Source organism: Bombina bombina, chromosome 1, assembly GCF_027579735.1.
Source record: "Bombina bombina isolate aBomBom1 chromosome 1, aBomBom1.pri, whole genome shotgun sequence".
Classification (NCBI taxonomy): domain Eukaryota; kingdom Metazoa; phylum Chordata; class Amphibia; order Anura; family Bombinatoridae; genus Bombina; species Bombina bombina.
In genome coordinates, this window is record NC_069499.1 from 1,433,447,963 (window position 1) to 1,433,470,849 (window position 22,887).

Sequence of the window (22,887 nt, forward strand, 5' to 3'; positions counted from 1 at the left end):
TCTCATTGGCTTACGTAATGTGTTCAAATAGCTCCCAGAATTGTATTGATGTTCCTTACAACTAATGATACCAAGAGCACAATGCAAAATTGATTATAGAAGTAAATTGGAAAGTTGTTTAAAATTGTACTATATCTGAAGCATGAAAGAAAATAGTTTGTGTGTTTCATGTCCCTTTAACACTGCCAGTCCTCTTTGCCTTCTCAATAATTTACACATTTACAAAACTAGTTTTCACTGAAATAATTAAAAAGCTAAAATTCCTTGATAAATCCAGGACACTTATTCAAATTATTACAGTGACAATTATAATAACAATAATGACGACAATAATAATAATAAATACAGACTGGCAAAACACACTGACATTACCCAGCAATATTTGATGACATTAGGAAGCAACTTCCCCAAACAAATACAAGAGCTATATGTTCAATCAATTAATTATATACATACATATACATATATATATATATATATATATATATATATATATATATACACACACACACACATATATACATACACACATATATATACACACATATACATATACACACATATACATATACACACATAAATAAAATAAATATAATACTACTATACTAATGAAGAAACACATGGACCCAGTATACTAATAATGTGCCAGTTCAGAGACACAAAACATAAATTATGCTTACCAGATCATTTAATTTCCATCTTTATACGGAGAGTCCATGGCAATATTCCTTACTATTGGGAAATAATGAACCTGGCCACCAGGAGGAGACAAAGATACCCCAGCCAAAGGCTTAAATACCTCTCCCACTTCCCCTATCCCCCAGTCATTCTGCCGAGGGAACAAGGAACAGTAGGAGAAATATCAGGGTATAAAAAGGTGCCAGAAGAAAAAAAGCAATTTAGGGGGCCGCCCATTGAAGAATAAGGGCGGGAGCCGTGGATTCTCCTTATACAGAAGGAAATGAAATTATCTGGTAAGCATAATTTATGTTTTCCTTCTTAATATAAGGAGAGTCCATGGCTTCATTCCTTATTGTTGGGAAACTTATACCAAGCTCTCGAGGACACTGAATGATAAACGGGAGGGACAAAATAAAGGTGGACCCTAATCTGAGGGCACCACAGCCTGCAAAACCTCTCTCCCGAAGCAAAAACATCACACTTGTAAAATTTAGAAAAAGTGTGTAAGGAGGACCAGGTAGCCGCCTTACAAATCTGATCCATAGAGGCCTCGTTCTTAAAGGCCCAAGAGGAAGCCACTGCTCTAGTAGAATGAGCCGTAATTCTCTGAGGAGGCCTATGTCCCGCTGTCTCATAAGCTAAGCGGATAACACTCCCTCAACCAAAAACATAAGGAAGTCGAAGAGACCTTCTGACCATTACGCTTCCCCGAATATGCCACAAACAAGGAAGAAGTTTGTCTAAAATCCTTAGTAGCGTGAAGATAAAACTTCAAGGCAAGAACAATGTCCAAGTTATGAAGTAAACGTTCCTTTGAGGAAGAAGGATTAGGACACAAGGAAGAGACCACAATCTTTTGGTTGATGTTGCAGTCTGACACGACTTTAGGGAGAAAACCTAAGTTAGTATGTAGGACAGACTTAATCGAATGGAACACCAGATAAGGAGGTTCACATTGCAGGACAACAACGTCAATTTCGTGCATAGGCTCAAACGGAGCCTGTTGCAAAACTTTAAGAACCAGATTCAGAATCCAAGGGGGAGCGGAAGATCTGAACACAGGTCTGATCCTAATCAGAGCCTTAACAAAAGACTTAACGTCTGGAAGCTCAGAAAGTATCTTGAGCAGTAAAACACACAAGGACTAAATCTGTCCACTCAGGGAACTGGCCAAAAGACCCTTCTCCAGTCCATCCTGGAGAAACAAAAGAATCCTGGCAAACTTAACTTTATGCCAAGGAAATCCACGCTCTTCACACCAGAATAAGTAGGTTCTCCACATCTTATGATAGAAGCGATAAGTAACCGGCTTACGAGCTTGAATGAGTATCAATAACTCTCTCAGAAAACCCTCTCTTGGGAAGGACTGAGCGTTCAATCTCCACGCAGTCAGCCTCCGAGAATCTAGATTTTGATTAACAAAAAGGACCTTGTTCCAGCAGATCCCTGCGACAAGGTAACTTCCATGGAGGAGATGACATCCTCACTAGATCCGCGAACCACATCCTTCGCGGCCACAATGGAGCAATTAGTATTACTGACACCTGTTCCTGCTTGAAACGGGCCACTACCCGAGGAAGGAACGGTAAAGTGAAAAAGTTCGATTAGATTGAATCTCCAAGGCACAGCTAATGCATCTATTAGCTCCGCCTGAGGATCCCTGGACCTTGACCCATATCTAGGTAGTTTGGTATTGAGACGAGACGCTATGAGATCTATCTCTGGCACCCCCACATGTAGCATATCTCCGCAAACACTTCGGGATGGAGAGACCAAAGGATTGTCTACTGAGAAAATCAGCTTCCCTCTTGTCCACACCCGGAATGTGAATCGCTGGCCTCCGCCCATTTCAGAATCAGAGATACTTCCCTTATCGCTAGGGAGCTTCTCGTTCCCCCCTGATGGTTGATGTAAGCCACCGAGGTTATATTGTCTGATTGGAATCTGATAAACCGGGACTAACCCAGAAGAGGCCAAGCCTTCAGATCACTGTAGATTACTCAAAGTTCCAGAATGTTAATCGGAAGGGAGCATTCCACCTGAGACCACAGGCCCTGTGCCTTCTTGGCACCCCAAAAAGCTCCCCATCCGGAGAGGCTCATGTCCATAGTCACAATCTCCCAGGATGGTCGTAGAAAGGATGTCCCTCAGGACAGATGATCTGGACAGAGCCACCAAGAGAGTGATTCGACCGGCTGTCCAGGGAAATCTGTTGGGACAGATCTGAATGATTGCCGTTCCACTGTCTCAGCATGCACAGCTGTAACGATCTGAGACGGAACCTGGCAAAGGGAATCATGCCCATGCTGGACACCATGAGACCAATTACCTCAATACACTGAGCCACAGATGGCCTTAAGGAGGTCTGGAGGGCAAGACATGGCGAAGCTAGCTTGTACCGTCTCTGGTCGGTTAGAAATATCCTCATGGATATTGAGTCTATTATAGTACCAAGGAATTCTACCCAGGTGCTTGGAATAAGAAGTTTATCTTCCATCCATGTGATCGAAGAAGTGATACCAAATGGTCCTCGGTTAGACTAAAGGATGGTGCTTGAACCAGAATGTCGTTCAAGTAGGGAGCTACTGCTATACCCTGGGTTCTGGCGACAGCCAGGAGAGCCCCTAGAACCTTTGTTAAGATTCTTGGAGCAGTAGTTAGACCAAACGGAAGTGCTGATCCAGGAATGCAAACCTTGATGTGGTCCCTGTGCATTGGAACATGAAGGTAGGTGGTAATGAACTGTCATTCCTGAACTAGAGGAAGAAAAGACCTTATTGTCTCCATCTTTAATGCGGGGACATGTAGAAACTTGTTTAAGCACTTTAGGTCCAGAATTGTGCGGAAAGTTCCCTCTTTCTTTGGGACCACAAACAGGTTTGAGTAGTATCCCAAACCTCTTTCTGCAATAGGAACCGGGGCAATGACCCCTAAGGAGGACAGATCCTGCACACACCCCAGAAAGGCTTCCCTCTTTTCTAGTTTTAAAGACAGGCTTGAGAGGAGAAATCTGCCCTTGGGTGGATGAGATTTGAAACCTATCTTGTATCCCTGAGCTTTGACCTCCAGGACCCACGGATCCTGCACGTCCATCGACCAAGCGTCTGAAAACAGTGACAAGTCTGCCCCCTAGACGATCCATCTCTGGATCGGGGGCCGCCCCTTCATGCCGACTTGCTCTGCTTTGATTTATTCCAGGATTGAGCCAGCTTCCAAATACTTTTGGTTTGTTCAGGCTTAGAGGAGGACTGCTGAAGTTGGGACTTTTCAGAACGAAAGGAACGAAAATTAGATCCTTGTCCTTTAGATTTGTTCTTTTTATCCTGTGGTAGGAAGGCACCCTTGCCCCTGTAACCATGGAAATAATGGAGTCCAGGCCTTGACCAAATAAAATGTTTCACTTAAAGGGGAGGGAAAGTAGACTAGACTTAGAAGTCATGTCCACAGACCAAGACTTTAGCCAGAGCGCCCGACGCATCTGTACTGAGAAACCAGAGATTTTAGCATTCTGGCAAATAATATGCATGTTTGCATCACAGATAAAAGAATTTACAATTCTTAAAGCCTTAATTATTTCTTGTATAACATCAAGGGGACCCTTCATCTTGATCAAATCCGCTAAGAAGTCGCACCAGTAGGCCGCAGCTCCAGCAACTGAGACAACAGCCGCTGCCGGTTGAAATAAATATCCCGTATGCTGAAACATTTTCCTGAGAAAAGTTTCCATCTTCTTATCCTTCGGCTCTCTGAAAGACGAGCTATCCACAAGAGGCATAGTAGTACGCTTGGCTAACGTGGAAATAGCGCCATCTACCTTAGGGATGGAACCCCACAACTCCAGCTGAGAGTCCGGGAATAATTTTTTAAAGGCAGACGAAGGGGAAAAGGAAGATCCAATTCTATCCCATTTGTTCTTAATAATGTTCCCCATTTTTACAGGAAGAGGAAAAATTAGCGTCGCTTCCTGTCCTCGTACACTAATTTAGAGATCAAAGTAGATCAGGCAACTTGGCCTCTAATGTCGACAGAACCTCCTTTAGAAGAAAACGGAGGCCTAGAGGTAGCAGACTCCGATCCAGAAATTTCACCCTCTGAAGACTCAGAGTGTGACCCATCCTGGGATACTTGAAAGGCAGACAAATCAAGTAAATCACTGGATGTCCCCTGGACCGGAGAGCTATGTTTAACCTTTCGCTTGCGCTTAGCAGGGCGAGGTAAAGCACTAAGAGCCTCAGACACCGCCGTCTTTAACTGCGCGGTAAAGTACGATGGTAAAAGGCTCCCTACAGACGGAGGGTCAGGCGTGCTATGGGAAGCTGCATGTGACAATGGAGATGACTGATGTGTATGCACCTCACGGGACGGTGAGTCCTCAGACGTGGACGGCTCAGAAGTACTAAAGGGCTTAACCTTCTTAGACATAATAACCTTGTTGATACATATGGAACATAGTTGAGAGAGCGGGCACACAATATAGTCAGGTATTACTATTAGAAAACATAATTTATGCTTACCTGATAAATTTGTTTCTCTTGTAGTGTAGTCAGTTCACGGGTCATCCATTACTTATGGGATTATATCTCTTCCCCAACAGGAAGTTGCAAGAGGATCACCCAAGCAGAGCTGCTATATAGCTCCTCCCCTCACATGTCATATCCAGTCATTCGACCGAAACAAGACGAGAAAGGAGAAACCATAGGGTGCAGTGGTGACTGGAGTTTAATTAAAATTTAGATCTGCCTTAAAAGACAGGGCGGGCCGTGGACTGACTACACTACAAGAGAAACACATTTATCAGGTAAGCATAAATTATGTTTTCTCTTGTTAAGTGTAGTCAGTCCATGGGTCATCCATTACTTATGGGATACCAATACCAAAGCTAAAGTACACGGATGAAGGGAGGGACAAGGCAGGAACTTTAAACGGAGGGAACCACTGCCTGTAGTACCTTTCTTCCAAAAATAGCCTCCTAAGAAGCAAAAGTGTCAAATTTGTAAAATTTTGAAATAGTGTGAAGTGAAGACCAAGTCGCAGCCTTGCAAATCTGTTCAACAGAAGCCTCATTTTTAAAGGCCCAGGTGGAAGCCACAGCTCTAGTAGAATGAGCTGTAATTCTTTCAGGAGGCTGCTGTCCAGCAGTCTCATAGGCTAAACGTATTATGCTACGAAGCCAAAAGGAGACAAAGGTAGCCGAAGCCTTTTGACCTCTCCTCTGTCCAGAGTAAACGACAAACAGGGAAGAAGTTTGACGAAAATCTTTAGTTGCCTGAAAATAGAACTTCAGGGCACGGACTACGTCCAGATTATGCAAAAGTCGCTCCTTCTTTGAAGAAGGGTTAGGACACAATGATGGAACAACAATCTCTTAATTGATATTCCTGTTAGAAACTACCTTAGGTAAGAACCCAGGTTTAGTACGCAGAACTACCTTGTCTGAATGAAAAATCAGATAAGGAGAATCACAATGTAAGGCAGATAACTCAGAGACTCTTCGAGCCGAGGAAATAGCCATCAAAAACAGAACTTTCCAAGATAACAGCTTGATATCAATGGAATGAAGGGGTTCAAATGGAATGCCTTGCAGAACGTTAAGAACTAAGTTTAAGCTCCACGGCGGAGCAACAGTCTTAACACAGGCTTAATCCTAGCCAAAGCCTGACAAAAAGCCTGAACGTCTGGAATTTCTGCCAGACGCTTGTGTAGAAGAATAGACAGAGCAGAAATCTGTCCCTTTAACGAACTAGCGGATAAGCCCTTTTCTAAACCCTCTTGTAGAAAAGACAATATCCTAGGAATCCTAACCTTACTCCATGAGTAACTCTTGGATTCGCACCAATATAAATATTTACACCATATCTTATGGTAAATTCTTCTGGCAACAGGTTTCCTAGCCTGTATTAAGGTATCAATAACCGACTCCGAGAAGCCACGCTTTGATAGAATCAAGCGTTCAATCTCCATGCAGTCAGCCTCAGAGAAATTAGATTTGGATGGTTGAAAGGACCCTGAATAAGAAGGTCCCGCCTCAGAGGCAGAGACCATGGTGGACAGGACGACATGTCCACTAGGTCTGCATACCAGGTCCTGCGTGGCCACGCAGGCGCTATCAGAATCACTGATGCTCTCTCCTGTTTGATCTTGGCAATCAGTCGAGGAAGCATCGGAAATGGTGGAAACACATAAGCCATGTTGAAGACCCAAGGGGCTGTCAGAGCATCTATCAGCACCGCTCCCGGGTCCCTGGACCCGTAACAAGGAAGCTTGGCGTTCTGGCGAGACGCCATGAGATCCAGATCTGGTTTGCCCCAACGATGAATCAGTTGAGCGAAGACCTCCGGATGAAGTTCCCACTCCCCCGGATGAAAAGTCTGGCGACTTAGAAAATCCGCCTCCCAGTTCTCCACGCCTGGGATGTAGATCGCTGACAGGTGGCAAGAGTGAGACTCTGCCCAGCAAATTATCTTTGAGACTTCCAACATCGCTAGGGAACTCCTGGTTCCCCCTTGATGATTGATGTAAGCCACAGTCGTGATGTTGTCCGACTGAAATCTGATGAACCTCAGAGTTGCTAACTGAGGCCAAGCTAGAAGAGCATTGAATATTGCTCTTAACTCCAGAATATTTATTGGGAGGAGTTTCTCCTCCTGAGTCCATGATCCCTGAGCCTTCAGGGAATTCCAGACTGCGCCCCAACCTAGAAGGCTGGCGTCTGTTGTTACAATCGTCCAATCTGGTCTGCGAAAGGTCATCCCCTTGGACAGGTGGGGCCGAGAAAACCACCATAGAAGAGAATCTCTGGTCTCTTGATCCAGATTTAGTAGAGGGGACAAATCTGAGTAATCCCCATTCCACTGACTTAGCATGCACAATTGCAGCGGTCTGAGATGCAGGCGCGCAAATGGTACTATGTCCATTGCGGGTACCATTAAGCCGATTACTTCCGTGCACTGAGCTACTGACGGGTGTGGAATGGAATGAAGGGCACGGCAAGCATTTAGAAGTTTTGATAACCTGGCCTCCGTCAGGTAAATTTTCATCTCTACAGAATCTATAAGAGTCCCTATGAAGGGAACCCTTGTGAGTGGTAATAGAGAACTCTTTTTCACGTTCACCTTCCACCCATGCAACCTCAGAAATGCCAGAACTATCTCTGTATGAGAATTGGCAGTTTGAAAACTTGACGCTTGTATCAGAATGTCGTCTAGGTACGGAGCCACCGCTATGCCTCGCGGTCTTAGTACCGCCAGAAGTGAGCCCAGAACCTTTGTAAAGATTCTTGGAGCCGTAGCTAACCCGAAGGGAAGAGCTACAAACTGGTAATGCCTGTCTAGGAAGGCAAATCTTAGGTACCGATAATGATCCTTGTGAATCGGTATGTGAAGGTAGGCATCCTTTAAGTCCACAGTGGTCATGTACTGACCCTCTTGGATCATGGGTAGGATGGTTCGAATAGTTTCCATTTTGAATGATGGAACTCTTAGAAATTTGTTTAGGATTTTTAAGTCCAAGATTGGTCTGAAGGTTCCCTCTTTCTTGGGAACCACAAACAGATTTGAATAGAATCATTGCCCGTGTTCCGTCCGCGGAACTGGGTGGATCACCCCCATTAGTAAGAGGTCTTGTACACAGCGTAGAAACGCCTCTTTCTTTATTTGGTTTGCTGATAACCTTGAAAGATGAAATCTCCCTTGTGGAGGAGAAGCTTTGAAGTCCAGAAGATATCCCTGGTATATGATCTCCAACGCCCAGGGATCCTGGACATCTCTTGCCCAAGCCTGGGCGAAGAGAGAAAGTCTGCCCCCCACTAGATCCGTTTCCGGATAGGGGGCCCTCTCTTCATGCTGTCTTAGGGGCAGCAGCAGGTTTTCTGGCCTGCTTGCCCTTGTTCCAGGACTGGTTAGTTTTCCAGCCCTGTCTGTAACGAGCAACAGCTCCTTCCTGTTTTGGAGCGGAGGAAGTTGATGCTGCTCCTGCCTTGAGGTTACGAAAGGCACGAAAATTAGACTGTTTGGCCTTTGATTTGGCCCTGTCCTGAGGCAGAGCATGGCCCTTACCTCCCGTAATGTCAGCGATAATTTCTTTCAAGCCAGGCCCGAATAAGGTCTGCCCTTTGAAAGGAATATTAAGCAATTTAGATTTAGAAGTCACGTCAGCTGACCAGGATTTAAGCCATAGCGCTCTGCGCGCTTGGATGGCGAATCCGGAGTTCTTAGCCGTAAGTTTGGTTAAATGTACGACGGCATCAGAAACAAATGCGTTAGCTAGCTTAAGTGCTTTAAGCTTGTTCATAATTTCATCCAATGGAGCTGTGCGAATGGCCTCTTCCAGAGACTCAAACCAGAATGCCGCCGCAGCAGTGACAGGCGCAATGCATGCAAGGGGCTGTAAGATAAAACCTTGTTAAACAAACATTTTCTTAAGGTAACCTTCTAATTTTTTATCCATTGGATCTGAAAAGGCACAACTATCCTCCACCGGGATAGTGGTACGCTTAGCTAAAGTAGAAACTGCTCCCTCCACCTTAGGGACCGTCTGCCATAAGTCTCGTGTGGTGGCGTCTATAGGAAATATGGGAGGAGGGGAAAAAGGCACACCGGGTCTATCCCACTCCTTGCTAATAATCTCTGTAAGCCTTTTAGTTATAGGAAACACGTCAGTACACACCGGTACCGCATAGTATCTATCCAACCTACATAATTTTTCTGGAATTGCAACCGTGTTACAATCATTCAGAGCCGCTAATACCTCCCCTAGCAATATGCGGAGGTTCTCAAGCTTAAATTTAAAATTAGAAATCTCTGAATCCAGTCTCCCTGGATCAGATCCGTCACCCACAGAATGAAGCTCTCCGTCTTCATGTTCTGCAAATTGTGACGCAGTATCGGACATGGCTCTCACATCATCAGCGCGCTCTGTCCTTAACCCAGAGCTATCACGCTTGCCTCTTAATTCGGGCAATTTAGATAATAATTCTGTCATAACAGTAGCCATGTCTTGCAAAGTGATTTGTAAGGGCCTCCCTGATGTACTTGGCGCCACAAAATCACGCACCTCCTGAGCGGGAGGCGAAGGTACTGACACGTGAGGAGAGTTAGTCGGCATAACTTCCCCCTCGTTGTCTGGTGATAATTTCTTTACATGTAAAGACTGACTTTTATTTAAAGTTACATCAATGCATTTAGTACACAACTTTCTATGGGGCTCCACATTGGCCTTCATACATAGTGAACAAACAGATTCATCTGTGTCAGACATGTTTAAACAGACTAGCAATGAGACTAGCAAGCTTGGAAAATACTTTTCAAATAAATTTACAAGCAATATAAAAAACGCTACTGTGCCTTTAAGGAGCACAAAAAGCAGTCACAGTTGAAATAACAATGAACCAAATTAGTTATAGCAACCAAATTTTCACAGTAAATGTATTAAATTAGCAAAGGATTGCACCCACCAGCAAATGGATGATTAACCCCTTAATACCCAAAAACGGATAACAATTTAATAATTAACGTTTTTATCACAGTCAAACACACTGTCACAGGTCTGCTGTGACTGATTACCTCCCTCAAAACGAATTTTGAAGACCCCTGAGCTCTCTAGAGACGTCCTGGATCATGGAGGATGAAGTAGGAAGATTGTGACTGAATTTTTACTGCGCAAAAAAAAGCGCTAAAATAGGCCCCCTCCCACTCATATTACAACAGTGGGGAAGCTCAGTTAACTGTTTCTATGCAGAAACAAAAGTTAGCCATGTGGTAAAAATCATGCCCCAATAAGTTTCATCACCAAGTACCTCACAAAAAACGATTAACATGCCAGTAAACGTTTTGAACATACATTTTAAAAGTTATGAAGTGTTATTAATAAGCCTGCTACCAGTCGCTTTTACTGCAGTTAAGGCTCATACATTACTTCAGTATTAACAGTATTTTCTGAGTCAAATTCCATTCCCTAGAAAAATACTTCAGTGTACACACACTCATCAGCCTAATACCAGTCGCTACCACTGCATTTAAGGCTGAACTTACATTACATTGGTATCAGCAGTAATTTCTCAGTCAATTCCATTGCTTAGAAAAATAATTTACTGCACATACCTCGTTTGCAGGGGGGCCCTGCATGCTATTCCCCTTTTCTGAAGTTACCTCACTCCTCAGAATGTGCGAGAACAGCCAGTGGATCTTAGTTACGTCTGCTAAGATCATAGAAAACGCAGGCAGATTCTTCTTCTAATGCTGCCTGAGAAACAAACAGCACACTCCGGTGCCATTTAAAATAACAAACTTTTGATTGAAGAAATAAACTAAGTTTAAAAACACCACAGACCTCTCACAACGACCTATCTTTAGTTAGGTTGCAAGAGAATGACTGGATATGACATGTGAGGGGAGGAGCTATATAGCAGCTCTGCTTGGGTGATCCTCTTGCAACTTCCTGTTGGGGAAGAGATATAATCCCATAAGTAATGGATGACCCGTGGACTGACTACACTTAACAAGAGAAATAGAGGGAGTACCCTCAAGCATATCAGGATCCTCCATAGCTTGCGCTAACAGTAGGATACACATAAATGAACTTTTTATTTATCACAAAAACGGCACCTTTATACCCCCAATGACTGAGGCACTCACCACCTCCTAGACCCAGGTACCCAGAGAAAAGCGACCTCTCCGACAGCTAGCTCTGTCAGGAAAGAAAAACCACACACGGTCACGTGGTGCGCAAGGCAGGACTGCCCCTGCTATGAGAAAAAGAGCACCAAACTACAAGCTGTGCAGCGTTTAAAGTGAAAATAAAAATCTGAATGTTCCGTTACCGCATAACAACATTCTATGAGCCCAAAATAAATCTCATACATAAAGCAGCATAAGATCAAAGTAACACATTTGATTAATCCCCACTATTCAATAACATCCCTTAGGAGATATTAACTCATGATTCTATTAAGATAAAAACAGAATTTATGTTTACCTGATAAATTACTTTCTCCAACGGTGTGTCCGGTCCACGGCGTCATCCTTACTTGTGGGATATTCTCTTCCCCAACAGGAAATGGCAAAGAGCCCAGCAAAGCTGGTCACATGATCCCTCCTAGGCTCCGCCTACCCCAGTCATTCGACCGACGTTAAGGAGGAATATTTGCATAGGAGAAACCATATGATACCGTGGTGACTGTAGTTAAAGAAAATAAATTATCAGACCTGATTAAAAAACCAGGGCGGGCCGTGGACCGGACACACCGTTGGAGAAAGTAATTTATCAGGTAAACATAAATTCTGTTTTCTCCAACATAGGTGTGTCCGGTCCACGGCGTCATCCTTACTTGTGGGAACCAATACCAAAGCTTTAGGACATGGATGAAGGGAGGGAGCAAATCAGGTCACCTAAATGGAAGGCACCACGGCTTGCAAAACCTTTCTCCCAAAAATAGCCTCAGAAGAAGCAAAAGTATCAAACTTGTAAAATTTGGTAAAAGTGTGCAGTGAAGACCAAGTCGCTGCCCTACATATCTGATCAACAGAAGCCTCGTTCTTGAAGGCCCATGTGGAAGCCACAGCCCTAGTGGAAGGAGCTGTGATCCTTTCAGGAGGCTGCCGTCCGGCAGTCTCGTAAGCCAATCTGATGATGCTTTTAATCCAAAAAGAGAGAGAGGTAGAAGTTGCTTTTTGACCTCTCCTTTTACCAGAATAAACAACAAACAAGGAAGATGTTTGTCTAAAATCCTTTGTAGCATCTAAATAGAATTTTAGAGCGCGAACAACATCCAAATTGTGCAACAAACGTTCCTTCTTCGAAACTGGTTTCGGACACAGAGAAGGCACGACTATCTCCTGGTTAATGTTTTTGTTAGAAACAACTTTCGGAAGAAAACCAGGTTTAGTACGTAAAACCACCTTATCTGCATGGAACACCAGATAAGGAGGAGAACACTGCAGAGCAGATAATTCTGAAACTCTTCTAGCAGAAGAAATTGCAACCAAAAACAAAACTTTCCAAGATAATAACTTAATATCAACGGAATGTAAGGGTTCAAACGGAACCCCCTGAAGAACTGAAAGAACTAAGTTGAGACTCCAAGGAGGAGTCAAAGGTTTGTAAACAGGCTTGATTCTAACCAGAGCCTGAACAAAGGCTTGAACATCTGGCACAGCTGCCAGCTTTTTGTGAAGTAACACAGACAAGGCAGAAATCTGTCCCATCAAGGAACTTGCAGATAATCCGTTTTCCAATCCTTCTCGAAGGAAGGATAGAATCTTAGGAATCTTAACCTTGTCCCAAGGGAATCCTTTAGATTCACACCAACAGATATATTTCCAAATTTTGTGGTAAATTTTTCTAGTTACAGGCTTTCTGGCCCGAACAAGAGTATCAATAACAGAATCTGAGAACCCTCGCTTTGAGAAGATCAAGCGTTCAATCTCCAAGCAGTCAGCTGGAGTGGGACCAGATTCGGATGTTCGAACGGACCTTGAACAAGAAGGTCTCGTCTCAAAGGTAGCTTCCATGGTGGAGCCGATGACATATTCACCAGATCTGCATACCAAATCCTGCGTGGCCACGCAGGAGCTATCAAGATCACCGACGCCCTCTCCTGATTGATCCTGGCTACCAGCCTGGGGATGAGAGGGAACGGCGGGAATACATAAGCTAGTTTGAAGGTCCAAGGTGCTACTAGTGCATCTACTAGAGTCGCCTTGGGATCCCTGGATCTGGACCCGTAGCAAGGAACCTTGAAGTTCTGACGAGAGGCCATCAGATCCATGTCTGGAATGCCCCACAGTTGAGTGATTTGGGCAAAGATTTCCGGATGGAGTTCCCACTCCCCCGGATGCAATGTCTGACGACTCAGAAAATCCGCTTCCCAATTTTCCACTCCTGGGATGTGGATTGCAGACAGGTGGCAGGAGCGAGTCTCCGCCCATTGAATGATTTTGGTCACTTCTTCCATCGCCAGGGAACTCCTTGTTCCCCCCTGATGGTTGATGTACGCAACAGTCGTCATGTTGTCTGATTGAAACCGTATGAACTTGGCCCTCGCTAGCTGAGACCAAGCCTTGAGAGCAAACATCTTTTTTAGCAAACCTTCTAATTTTTTATCCATAGGATCTTGGAAAGCACAACTATCTTCTATGGGTATAGTGGTGCGCTTGTTTAGAGTAGAAACCGCCCCCTCGACCTTGGGGACTGTCTGCCATAAGTCCTTTCTGGGGTCGACTATAGGAAACAATTTTTTAAATATGGGGGGAGGTACGAAAGGTATACCGGGCCTGTCCCATTCTTTATTAACAATGTACGCCACCCGCTTGGGTATAGGAAAAGCTTCGGGGGGCCCCGGGGCCTCTAGGAACTTGTCCATTTTACATAGTGTTTCTGGAATGACCAGATAATCACAATCATCCAAATTGGATAACACCTCCTTAAGCAGAGCGCGGAGATGTTCCAACTTAAATTTAAAAGTAATCATATCAGGTTCAGCTTGTTGAGAAATTTTTCCTGAATCTGAAATTTCTCCCTCAGACAAAACCTCCCTGGCCCCCTCAGACTGGTGTAGGGGCCCTTCAGAAACAATATCATCAGCGTCCTCATGCTCTTCAGTATTTTCTAAAACAGAGCAGTCGCGCTTTCGCTGATAAGTGGGCATATTGGCTAAAATGTTTTTGATAGAATTATCCATTACAGCCGTTAATTGTTGCATAGTAAGGAGTATTGGCGCGCTAGATGTACTAGGGGCCTCCTGTATGGGCAAGACTGGTGTAGACGAAGGAGGGGATGATGCAGTACCATGCTTACTCCCCTCACTTGAGGAATCATCTTGGGCATCATTTTTACTAAATTTTTTATGACATAAATCACATCTATTTAAATGAGAAGGAACCTTGGCTTCCCCACAGTCAGAACACAATCTATCTGGTAGTTCAGACATGTTAAACAGGCATAAACTTGATAACAAAGCACAAAAAACGTTTTAAAATAAAACTGTTACTGTCACTTTAAATTTTAAACTGAACACACTTTATTACTGCAATTGCGAAAAAGTATGAAGGAATTGTTCAAAATTCACCAAAATTTCACCACAGTGTCTTAAAGCCTTAAAAGTATTGCACACCAAATTTGGAAGCTTTAACCCTTAATTTTTTTTTATATTTAACCCCTTTACAGTCCCTGGAATCTGCTTTGCTGAGACCCAACCAAGCCCAAAGGGGAATACGATACCAAATGATGCCTTCAGAAAGACTTTTCTATGTATCAGAGCTCCACACACATGCAGCTGCATGCCATGCTGTTCTCAAAAACAAGTGCGCCATACCGGCGCGAAAATGAGGCTCTGACTATGATTAGGGAAAGCCCCTATAGAATAAGGTGTCTAAAACAGTGCCTGCCGATATTATTTTACAAAAAATACCCAGATTAAATGATTCCTCAAGGCTAAATATGTGTAAATATGATCGATTTAGCCCAGAAAATGTCTACAGTCTTAATAAGCCCTTGTGAAGCCCTTATTTACTGTCTGAATAAAAATGGCTTACCGGATCCCATAGGGAAAATGACAGCTTCCAGCATTACATCGTCTTGTTAGAATGTGTCATACCTCAAGCAGCAAAAGACTGCTCACTGTTCCCCCAACTGAAGTTAATTCCTCTCAACAGTCCTGTGTGGAACAGCCATGGATTTTAGTAACGGTTGCTAAAATCATTTTCCTCATACAAACAGAAATCTTCATCTCTTTTCTGTTTCAGAGTAAATAGTACATACCAGCACTATTTTAAAATAACAAACTCTTGATTGAATAATAAAAACTACAGTTAAACACTAAAAAACTCTAAGCCATCTCCGTGGAGATGTTGCCTGTACAACGGCAAAGAGAATGACTGGGGTAGGCGGAGCCTAGGAGGGATCATGTGACCAGCTTTGCTGGGCTCTTTGCCATTTCCTGTTGGGGAAGAGAATATCCCACAAGTAAGGATGACGCCGTGGACCGGACACACCTATGTTGGAGAAAGGAGTCACACTGTGACCCTGTCTTCAGCAATTTCAACATAAGTAAAAATTGAAACGATCTTACCAGAGTCCGTGCTGTGGGACAGAAACACAGTCTCTCAAGTGTGACAGTCTTTTAGCATCGCTCCTGACAGACTTGAGTGAAGAAAGCAGACATGGAAACTCGTCAACACTGGTTGCTTAAGGAGCTGTTAAGCAGGCATTCTGGATAGGTTCGCAGAAAGACTCTCCCTGCATCTCCAGACTCTAACTTTCGTCAATGCTCTCACTGACAGGCTGACAAGACTACTTAAAACTCCAGTTCCATATCGAAAGGCATATATCCCTCCTGAGGAACAACTCAGAAATCGTCTGACACTTCTCTGCCATACTCCTGTGATGAAAGGCAAAGAATGGCTGGGGGATAGGGGAAGTGGGAGAGGTATTTAAGCCTTTGGCTGGGGTGTCTTTGCCTCCTCCTGGTGGCCAGGTTCAGTATTTCCCAACAGTAAGGAATGAAGCCGTGGACTCTCCTATTAAGAAAGAAATATATAACTATGGTTTTGTAGCACAACAGGTTAATTACACACATCGCCAATTAGCATCACTACACCTATTAAATGGGGTCAATCAACATACAGGCCCTGATTTTTGGTTTATGAAATATGGAGATTAACGGTGCACATGATAATTTCTGGTGTTGTTTTAAGGAGCCAACAATTCAGACTATTAAAGCAGAAACATTTGTGGATGTGATCACTGGGGGAAAGAAAAACCCACACCGACAAATGGAAATTCTATTGAAACAAAGAAGATTAAATTGATGGTAAATACAAGCGTATAACAAATGCTAGGAGTTAACATCGCTGAAGTTAAACATTAGTTTAGGGTGCTAAACTCACCTGTGCGGCAAGTATATTGCTAACTCAGCGCCTCAGGCCGCTCACGGAGGAGTGCTCTTCTCCAATGAGGTGAAGTTTTCAACTCTAGCTGTGCTAGGATGTCAGTTAACACGCACGGCTATTGGTTTAGAGGTGGAAATGTCACCTCATTGAATAAGATCGCTGTGCCGTCGGCGACCGGAGGCGCTAAATTAGCAATATACTTGCCACACAGATAGGGTGAGTTTAGCGCCCTTTTTTGTAGGAAGTGATGACATAAACAAATGTTTATTTTTAGTGATGGTAAATCCTAGCGTTTGTTATTCGCTTGGATTTACCATTACTTTAAGATCAATCCATACATTTTTTCACAGGGCTCTGCCACTTCATCACTTTCCCAAGAGTCTGTTTTATAATTAGTAATGCAAAAGAGAAGAGATAACTTATAAGTATTAATAATTTTATAACATTGTTACAAATACAGCAGTTGTACAGTGTGCTTTCAGAATATGCTCTGAATCAAGAAACTTTAATTCTGACATCAAAGTCCTTTTCATGCATCCATCATGGATGATCACGCATCAAAAAGTAGATCCATATCACTTGCCAGTGTACTAGTGCACATGCTGAACTTACGGAAATATGACCATGACATCTTGTAAACTGTTAACTTGTATATTTGTGTACTGAATCATGCAAAACACCATATGACCGTGGACATTTTGTGCGCTGTATGCTCCTTTATACTTGTACTGAATCATGCAAAACCACAATTGTAGGGTTGAAAATGTTTGCACTAAACAAAATTTAATTTGAAACCTTATCACTATGGGAAAATAAAGTAAAAACTGAAAAATGATGCGACATGCTAGTTAGCACTTCTAAATATACTGGTATATCCGGCCCTTCTTAGGCACAACTGAGCTATGCAACTAGGTTTAGCTCTGAAACTTTGTTCATGTACAGCAATTGATTGATGGTTAATATAAATTCCTCACCTTCCCTGGCTCATCCTTCTTTACTTCTGTACCCTCTACCATTCTCAGCGAAGACCTGCTGTCTGAGTCCATAAATGAGTCAGCCATGGTGTTGGAACTCAGCCACGATGCAACTTTATTTTTTGTGGTCTCCTCTGGTAGTTTGCAGTCATTTGTTTCTTCTTGGCTTGTTTGCCTTGCAAGAGCAGAGTCCTTGGAGGCGGTCTCTGAAGTACCATTTTCCTTTTGGCCTCGTGTTTGCCGGCGAGTTGCATAACTGCGCCACACTGAACTTGTTGTAATGTCTTCATTTTTTCCAAAGTTGTCATCTGAGCTATCATTCGATTCTTCCTGCTCTTCACTGCCACTGTTTTCCTCTTCATCTTCTTTGAGGTCCACCCCACTGCTATCTGAAGAGCACTTAGCCTCACTTTCGTAACCATCCTTGAAATTTTCCACACTCTCAATATGATCAAGATTGGCAAAGTATTCATCCCCCATCTCCAAGCCTTCCTTGTCTGCAAAGTCATCTGTCAGGATTTTACCTACATTGAAAGAAAATGGAGCGGGGAAAAAACATAAAATTATGCTTACCAGATAATTTAATTTCCTTCTGTATAAAGAGAGTCCACGGCATCATTCCTTACTGTTAGGAAATACTGAACCTGGCCACCAGGAGGAGGCAAAGACACCCCAGCCAAAGGCCTAAATACCTCTCCCACTTCCCCCATCCCCCAGTCATTCTGCAGAGGGAACAAGGAACCGTAGGAGAAATATCAGGGTATATAATTTAGCAGGGGGCCATGGACTCTCGTAACCAAAGCTCTTCTAGAGGACACTGAATGATAACGGGAGGGACAAAAAGAGAGGCGGACCCTAATCTGAGGGCACCACAGCCTGCAAAACCCTTTCTCCCGAAAGCTGCCTCAGCCGAAGCAAAAACATCAAACTTGCAAAATTTAGAAAAAATATGTAAGGAGGACCAGGTAGCCACCTTACAAATCTGATTCATAGAGGCCTCGTTCTTAAAGGCCCAAGAGGAAGCCACTGCTCTAGTAGAATGAGCCGTAATCCTCTGAGGAGGTTTATGTCCCGCTGTCTCATAAGCAAAGCGTATAACACTCCTTAACCAAAAAGATAAGGAAGTCGAAGAGACCTTTTGACCCGTAACGCTTCCCGGGATAGACAACAAACAAGGAAGGAGTTTGTCTAAAATCCTTAGTAGCCTGAAGATAGAACTTCAAGGCGCGAACCACGTCCAAATTATGAAGCAAACGTTCCTTCGAAGAAGGAGGATTGGGACAAAAGGAAGGAACCACAATTTCTTGATTGATGTTGCGATCTGACAGGACCTTAGGAAGAAATCCTAACTTAGTACGTAGGACAGCCTTATAAGAATTGAACACCAGATAAGGAGGCTCACATTGCAAGGCAGCAATCTGAGATACTCTGCGCACAGAAGCAATAGCCAGTAGAAAAATAAACTTACAGGACAGCAATTTAAGGTCAACGGAGCCCGTTGCAAAACCTTAAGAATAAGATTTAGACTCCAAGGAGGAGCCTTAGATCTAAACAGAGGTCTGATCCTAGTCAGAGCCTTAAAGGACTGTACATCTGGAAGCTTGAAAGCCTCTTGTGCAGTAAAACAGACAGGGTCGAAATCTGTCACCTCAGGGAACTGGCAGAAAGGCCCTTCTCCAGTCAATCCTGGAGAAACGATAGGATCCTGGCAACCTTAACTTTATGCCAGGAAAATCCACGCTCTTCACACCAGAATAAGTAGGCTCTCCACACCTAATGATAGATGCGACAAGTAACCGGTTTACAAGCTTGAATGAGAGTATCAATAACTCTCTCAGAAAAACCTCTCCTGGCTAGGACTAAGCGTTCAATCTCCACGCAGTCAGCCTCAGAGAATCTAGATTTTGATGAACAAAAGCACCTTGTTCCAGCAGATCCATGCGACAAGGTAATTTCCATGGAGGAGATGACATCCCCACCAGATCCGCGAACCACATCCTTCGCGGCCACGATGGAACAATCAGTATCACTGATGCCTGTTCCTGCTTGATGCGAGCCACTACACGAGGAAGGAGTGGTAATGGGGGGAAAAGGTAAATTAAACTGAACCGCCAAGGCACTGCTAATGCATCAATTAGCTCCGCCTGAGGATCCCTGGACCTCGACCCATATCTGGATAGCTTGGAATTGAAACGGGATGCCATGAGATCTATCTCCGGCGTCCCCCACCTGTTGCATATCTCTGCAGACACTTCGGGATGGAGAGACCATTTTACCTGATGAAAAGATTGTCTGCTGAGAAAATCCACTCCCCAGTTGTCTATACCCAGAATGTGGATTGCTGACAGCAAACAGCTGTGGGCCTCCGCCGACTCCAGAATCCGAGATACTTCCCTCATGCTAGGGAGCTTCTCGTTCCACCCTGATGGTTGATGTAAGCCGCCGAGTTTATATTGTCTGATTGGAATCTGATAAACTGGGACGAACCAAGAAGGGGCCAAGCCTTCAGAGCATAGAAGATTGCCCGAAGTTCCAGAATGTTGATCGGGAGGGAGCATTTCTCCTGAGTCCACAAGCCCTGTGCCTTCTTGGCACCCCAAACAGCTCTCCATCCTGATAGGCTTGCGTCCGTAGTCACAATCTCCCAGGATGGTCCTAAGAAGGATGTCCCTCGGGACAGATGATCTGGACAGAGCCACCAAGAAAGTGATTTTCTCGACCGGTTATTCAAAGAAATCTGTTGAGACAGATCCGAATGATCGCCGTTCCACTGCCTCAGCATGCACAGTTGCAATGGTCTGAGACGGAACCTGGCAAAGGGAATGATGTCCATGCTGGACACCATGAGACCAACCACCTCCATACACTGAGCCACAGAGGGCCTTAAGGAGGTCCGGAGGGCAAGACATGCCGAAGCTAGCTTGCAACGTCTCTGGTCTGTTAGAAAAATCCTCATGGATATGGGGTCTATTATAGTACCCAGGAATTCCACCCTGGTACTTTGGATAAAAGAACCCTTTTTTAGGTTTATCTTCCATCCATGAGATTGAAGAAGAGAGAGAAGAGATTCCCAATGGTCCTCCGCCAGGCGAAAAGCTGGTGCTTGTACCAGAATATCGTCTAAGCCAAGTAGGGAGTTCTGGCAACGGCTAGAAGAGCCCCTAGAACCTTCGTAAAAAATTCTTGGAGCAGTAGCTAGACCAAACGGAAGTGCAATGAACTGGAAGTGCTGGTCCAGGAACGCAAACCTTAGGAACTGGAAGTGGTCCTTGTGGATTGGAACGTGAAGGTAAGCATCCGTCAGATCTAAAGTGGTCATGAACTGTCCTTCCTGAACTAAGGGAAGGATGGACCTTATTGTCTCCATCTTGAACAAGGGGACATTTAGACATTTGTTTAAGCACTTTAGGTCCAGAATCGGCCCGAAAGTTCTTTGGGACCACAAAAAGGTTTGAATAGTATCCCAAACCTATTTCTGCGATACGCACCAGGGCAATGACTCCTAAGGAGGACAGATCCCACACGCACCCCAGAAAGGCTTCCCTCCTTTCTGGTCTGAAAGACAGGATTGAGAGGATAAATCTGCCTTTGGGTGGATGAGACTTGAAACCTATCTTGATTCCCTGAGCTATGACCTCCAGGACCCATGGATCCTGCACGTCCCTGAACCAAGCGCCTGAAAAGAGCGACAGTCTGCCCCCTACACGATTCAGAGGCGGATCGGGGGCCGCCCCTTCATGCTGATTTAGTCTCGGTGGGCTTCTTGCTCTGCTTGGACTTATTCTAGGACAGAGCCGGCTTCCAAATACTCTTGGTTTGCTCGGGCTTAGCGGATGACTACTGTCGTTGGGATTTATCTGAACGAAAGGAACAAAAATTAGAAACTTGTCCCTTAGACTTGCTCTTTTTATCTTGCGGTAGGTAGGTAGGTAGCCTTGCCCCCTGTAACAGTAGAGATAATGGAGTCCAGGCCTGGACCAAATAAAATCTTTCCCTTAAAGGGGAGGAAAAGAAGTCTGGACTTAGAAGTCATATCCGCAGACCAGAACTTCAGCCAGAGCGCCCGACGGGCCTGAACCGAAAGGCCAGAAGCCTTAGCATTTAGGCGAATAATCTGCATGTTTGCATCACAGACAAAAGAATTAGCAATGCTCAAGGCCTTAATTCTTTCCTGGATAACGTTGAGGGGACCCTACACCTCGATTAATTTCGATAAGGAGTCGCACCAGTAGGTAGCTGCTCCAGCAACCGCAGCAAAAGCCGCTGCCACTTGAAAGAAATATCCCGTATGCTGAAACATCTTTCTGAGAAGAGTTTCCAACTTTTTATCTATTGGCTCTCTGAACGACAAGCTATCCTCAAGCGGGATAGTAGTGCGTTTGTCAAGCGTGGAGATAGCGCCATACACCTTAGGGACAGAACCTCACAACTCCAATTGAGAGTCCGGGACCGGAAATAATTTTTTAAAAGCAGACGAAGGGGAAAAGGATGATCCAATTCTGTTCCATTTATTCTTAATAATGTTCCCCATCTTTACAGGTACAGGAAAAGTTAAAGGCACTACCCTGTCCTCGTAAGCTCTGTCTAATTTAGGAATCAAAAGGTTCATCAGGCAGCTTGGCCTATGGAACCTCTAATGTAGACAGGACTTCTTTTAGAAGAAAACATAAGTGTTCAATCTTAAATCTAAAGGCTGGTTCCTGCGCAGCAGGAGGTTGAGAGGCAGCAGACACCGTCCCAGAAAGTTCATCATCTTAAGCCTCAGAGTGCAACTCATCCTCGGATAACTGAGACAGAGCAGTTAAATCCAATAAATTACATGATGACCCCAGGGCAGGAAAGCTATGTTTAACCTTACGCTTGCGTTTAGCAGGACGAGGTAAAGCAATGAGGGCCTCAGACACCGCCGTTTTTAACTGCGCCGTAAAATCTGGTGGCAAAAGGCCCCCTCCAGATGGAGGATCAAGCGTGCTACGGGAAGCTGCGTGTGTAGAAGGAGATGAATGTAGGGTATGCACCTCATGGGACAGGGAGTCCTCAGAAGTGGATGGCTAAGTGGTACTAAAAGGGTTAACATTCTTTGAATGAATAACATTGTCAAGGCATGTGGAACATAATTGAGAGGACGGGCATACCAAAGCCTCCTCACAATATAAACAGGTAATACTATTTGGAATAGAGGGAGTACCCTCTAATATATCAGAATCCTCCATAGCTTAAAGGATTACTTTCTGTTATAATTTTTAAGCTAAACAACTAACATATTAAAGTTAAAAAACATTAATTAAAACCTACTGACCTATATTTTCTCCAAAACGAAGTTTCATAACGTTCTAAAAGTTATATCT

General features: G+C 44.1%; 1 protein-coding gene across 1 annotated transcript in view; it reads right to left on the reverse strand.

Moving 5' to 3' along the window:
• SETDB1 (SET domain bifurcated histone lysine methyltransferase 1) overlaps positions 1-22,887 on the reverse strand; it is a 475,933-nt gene that overhangs the window by 319,130 nt on the left and 133,916 nt on the right. The window contains exon 16 of the mRNA XM_053705493.1: positions 17,540-18,063. Coding sequence (XP_053561468.1) covers positions 17,540-18,063 — 524 coding nt within the window. The remainder of the gene's footprint in view (positions 1-17,539; positions 18,064-22,887) is intronic.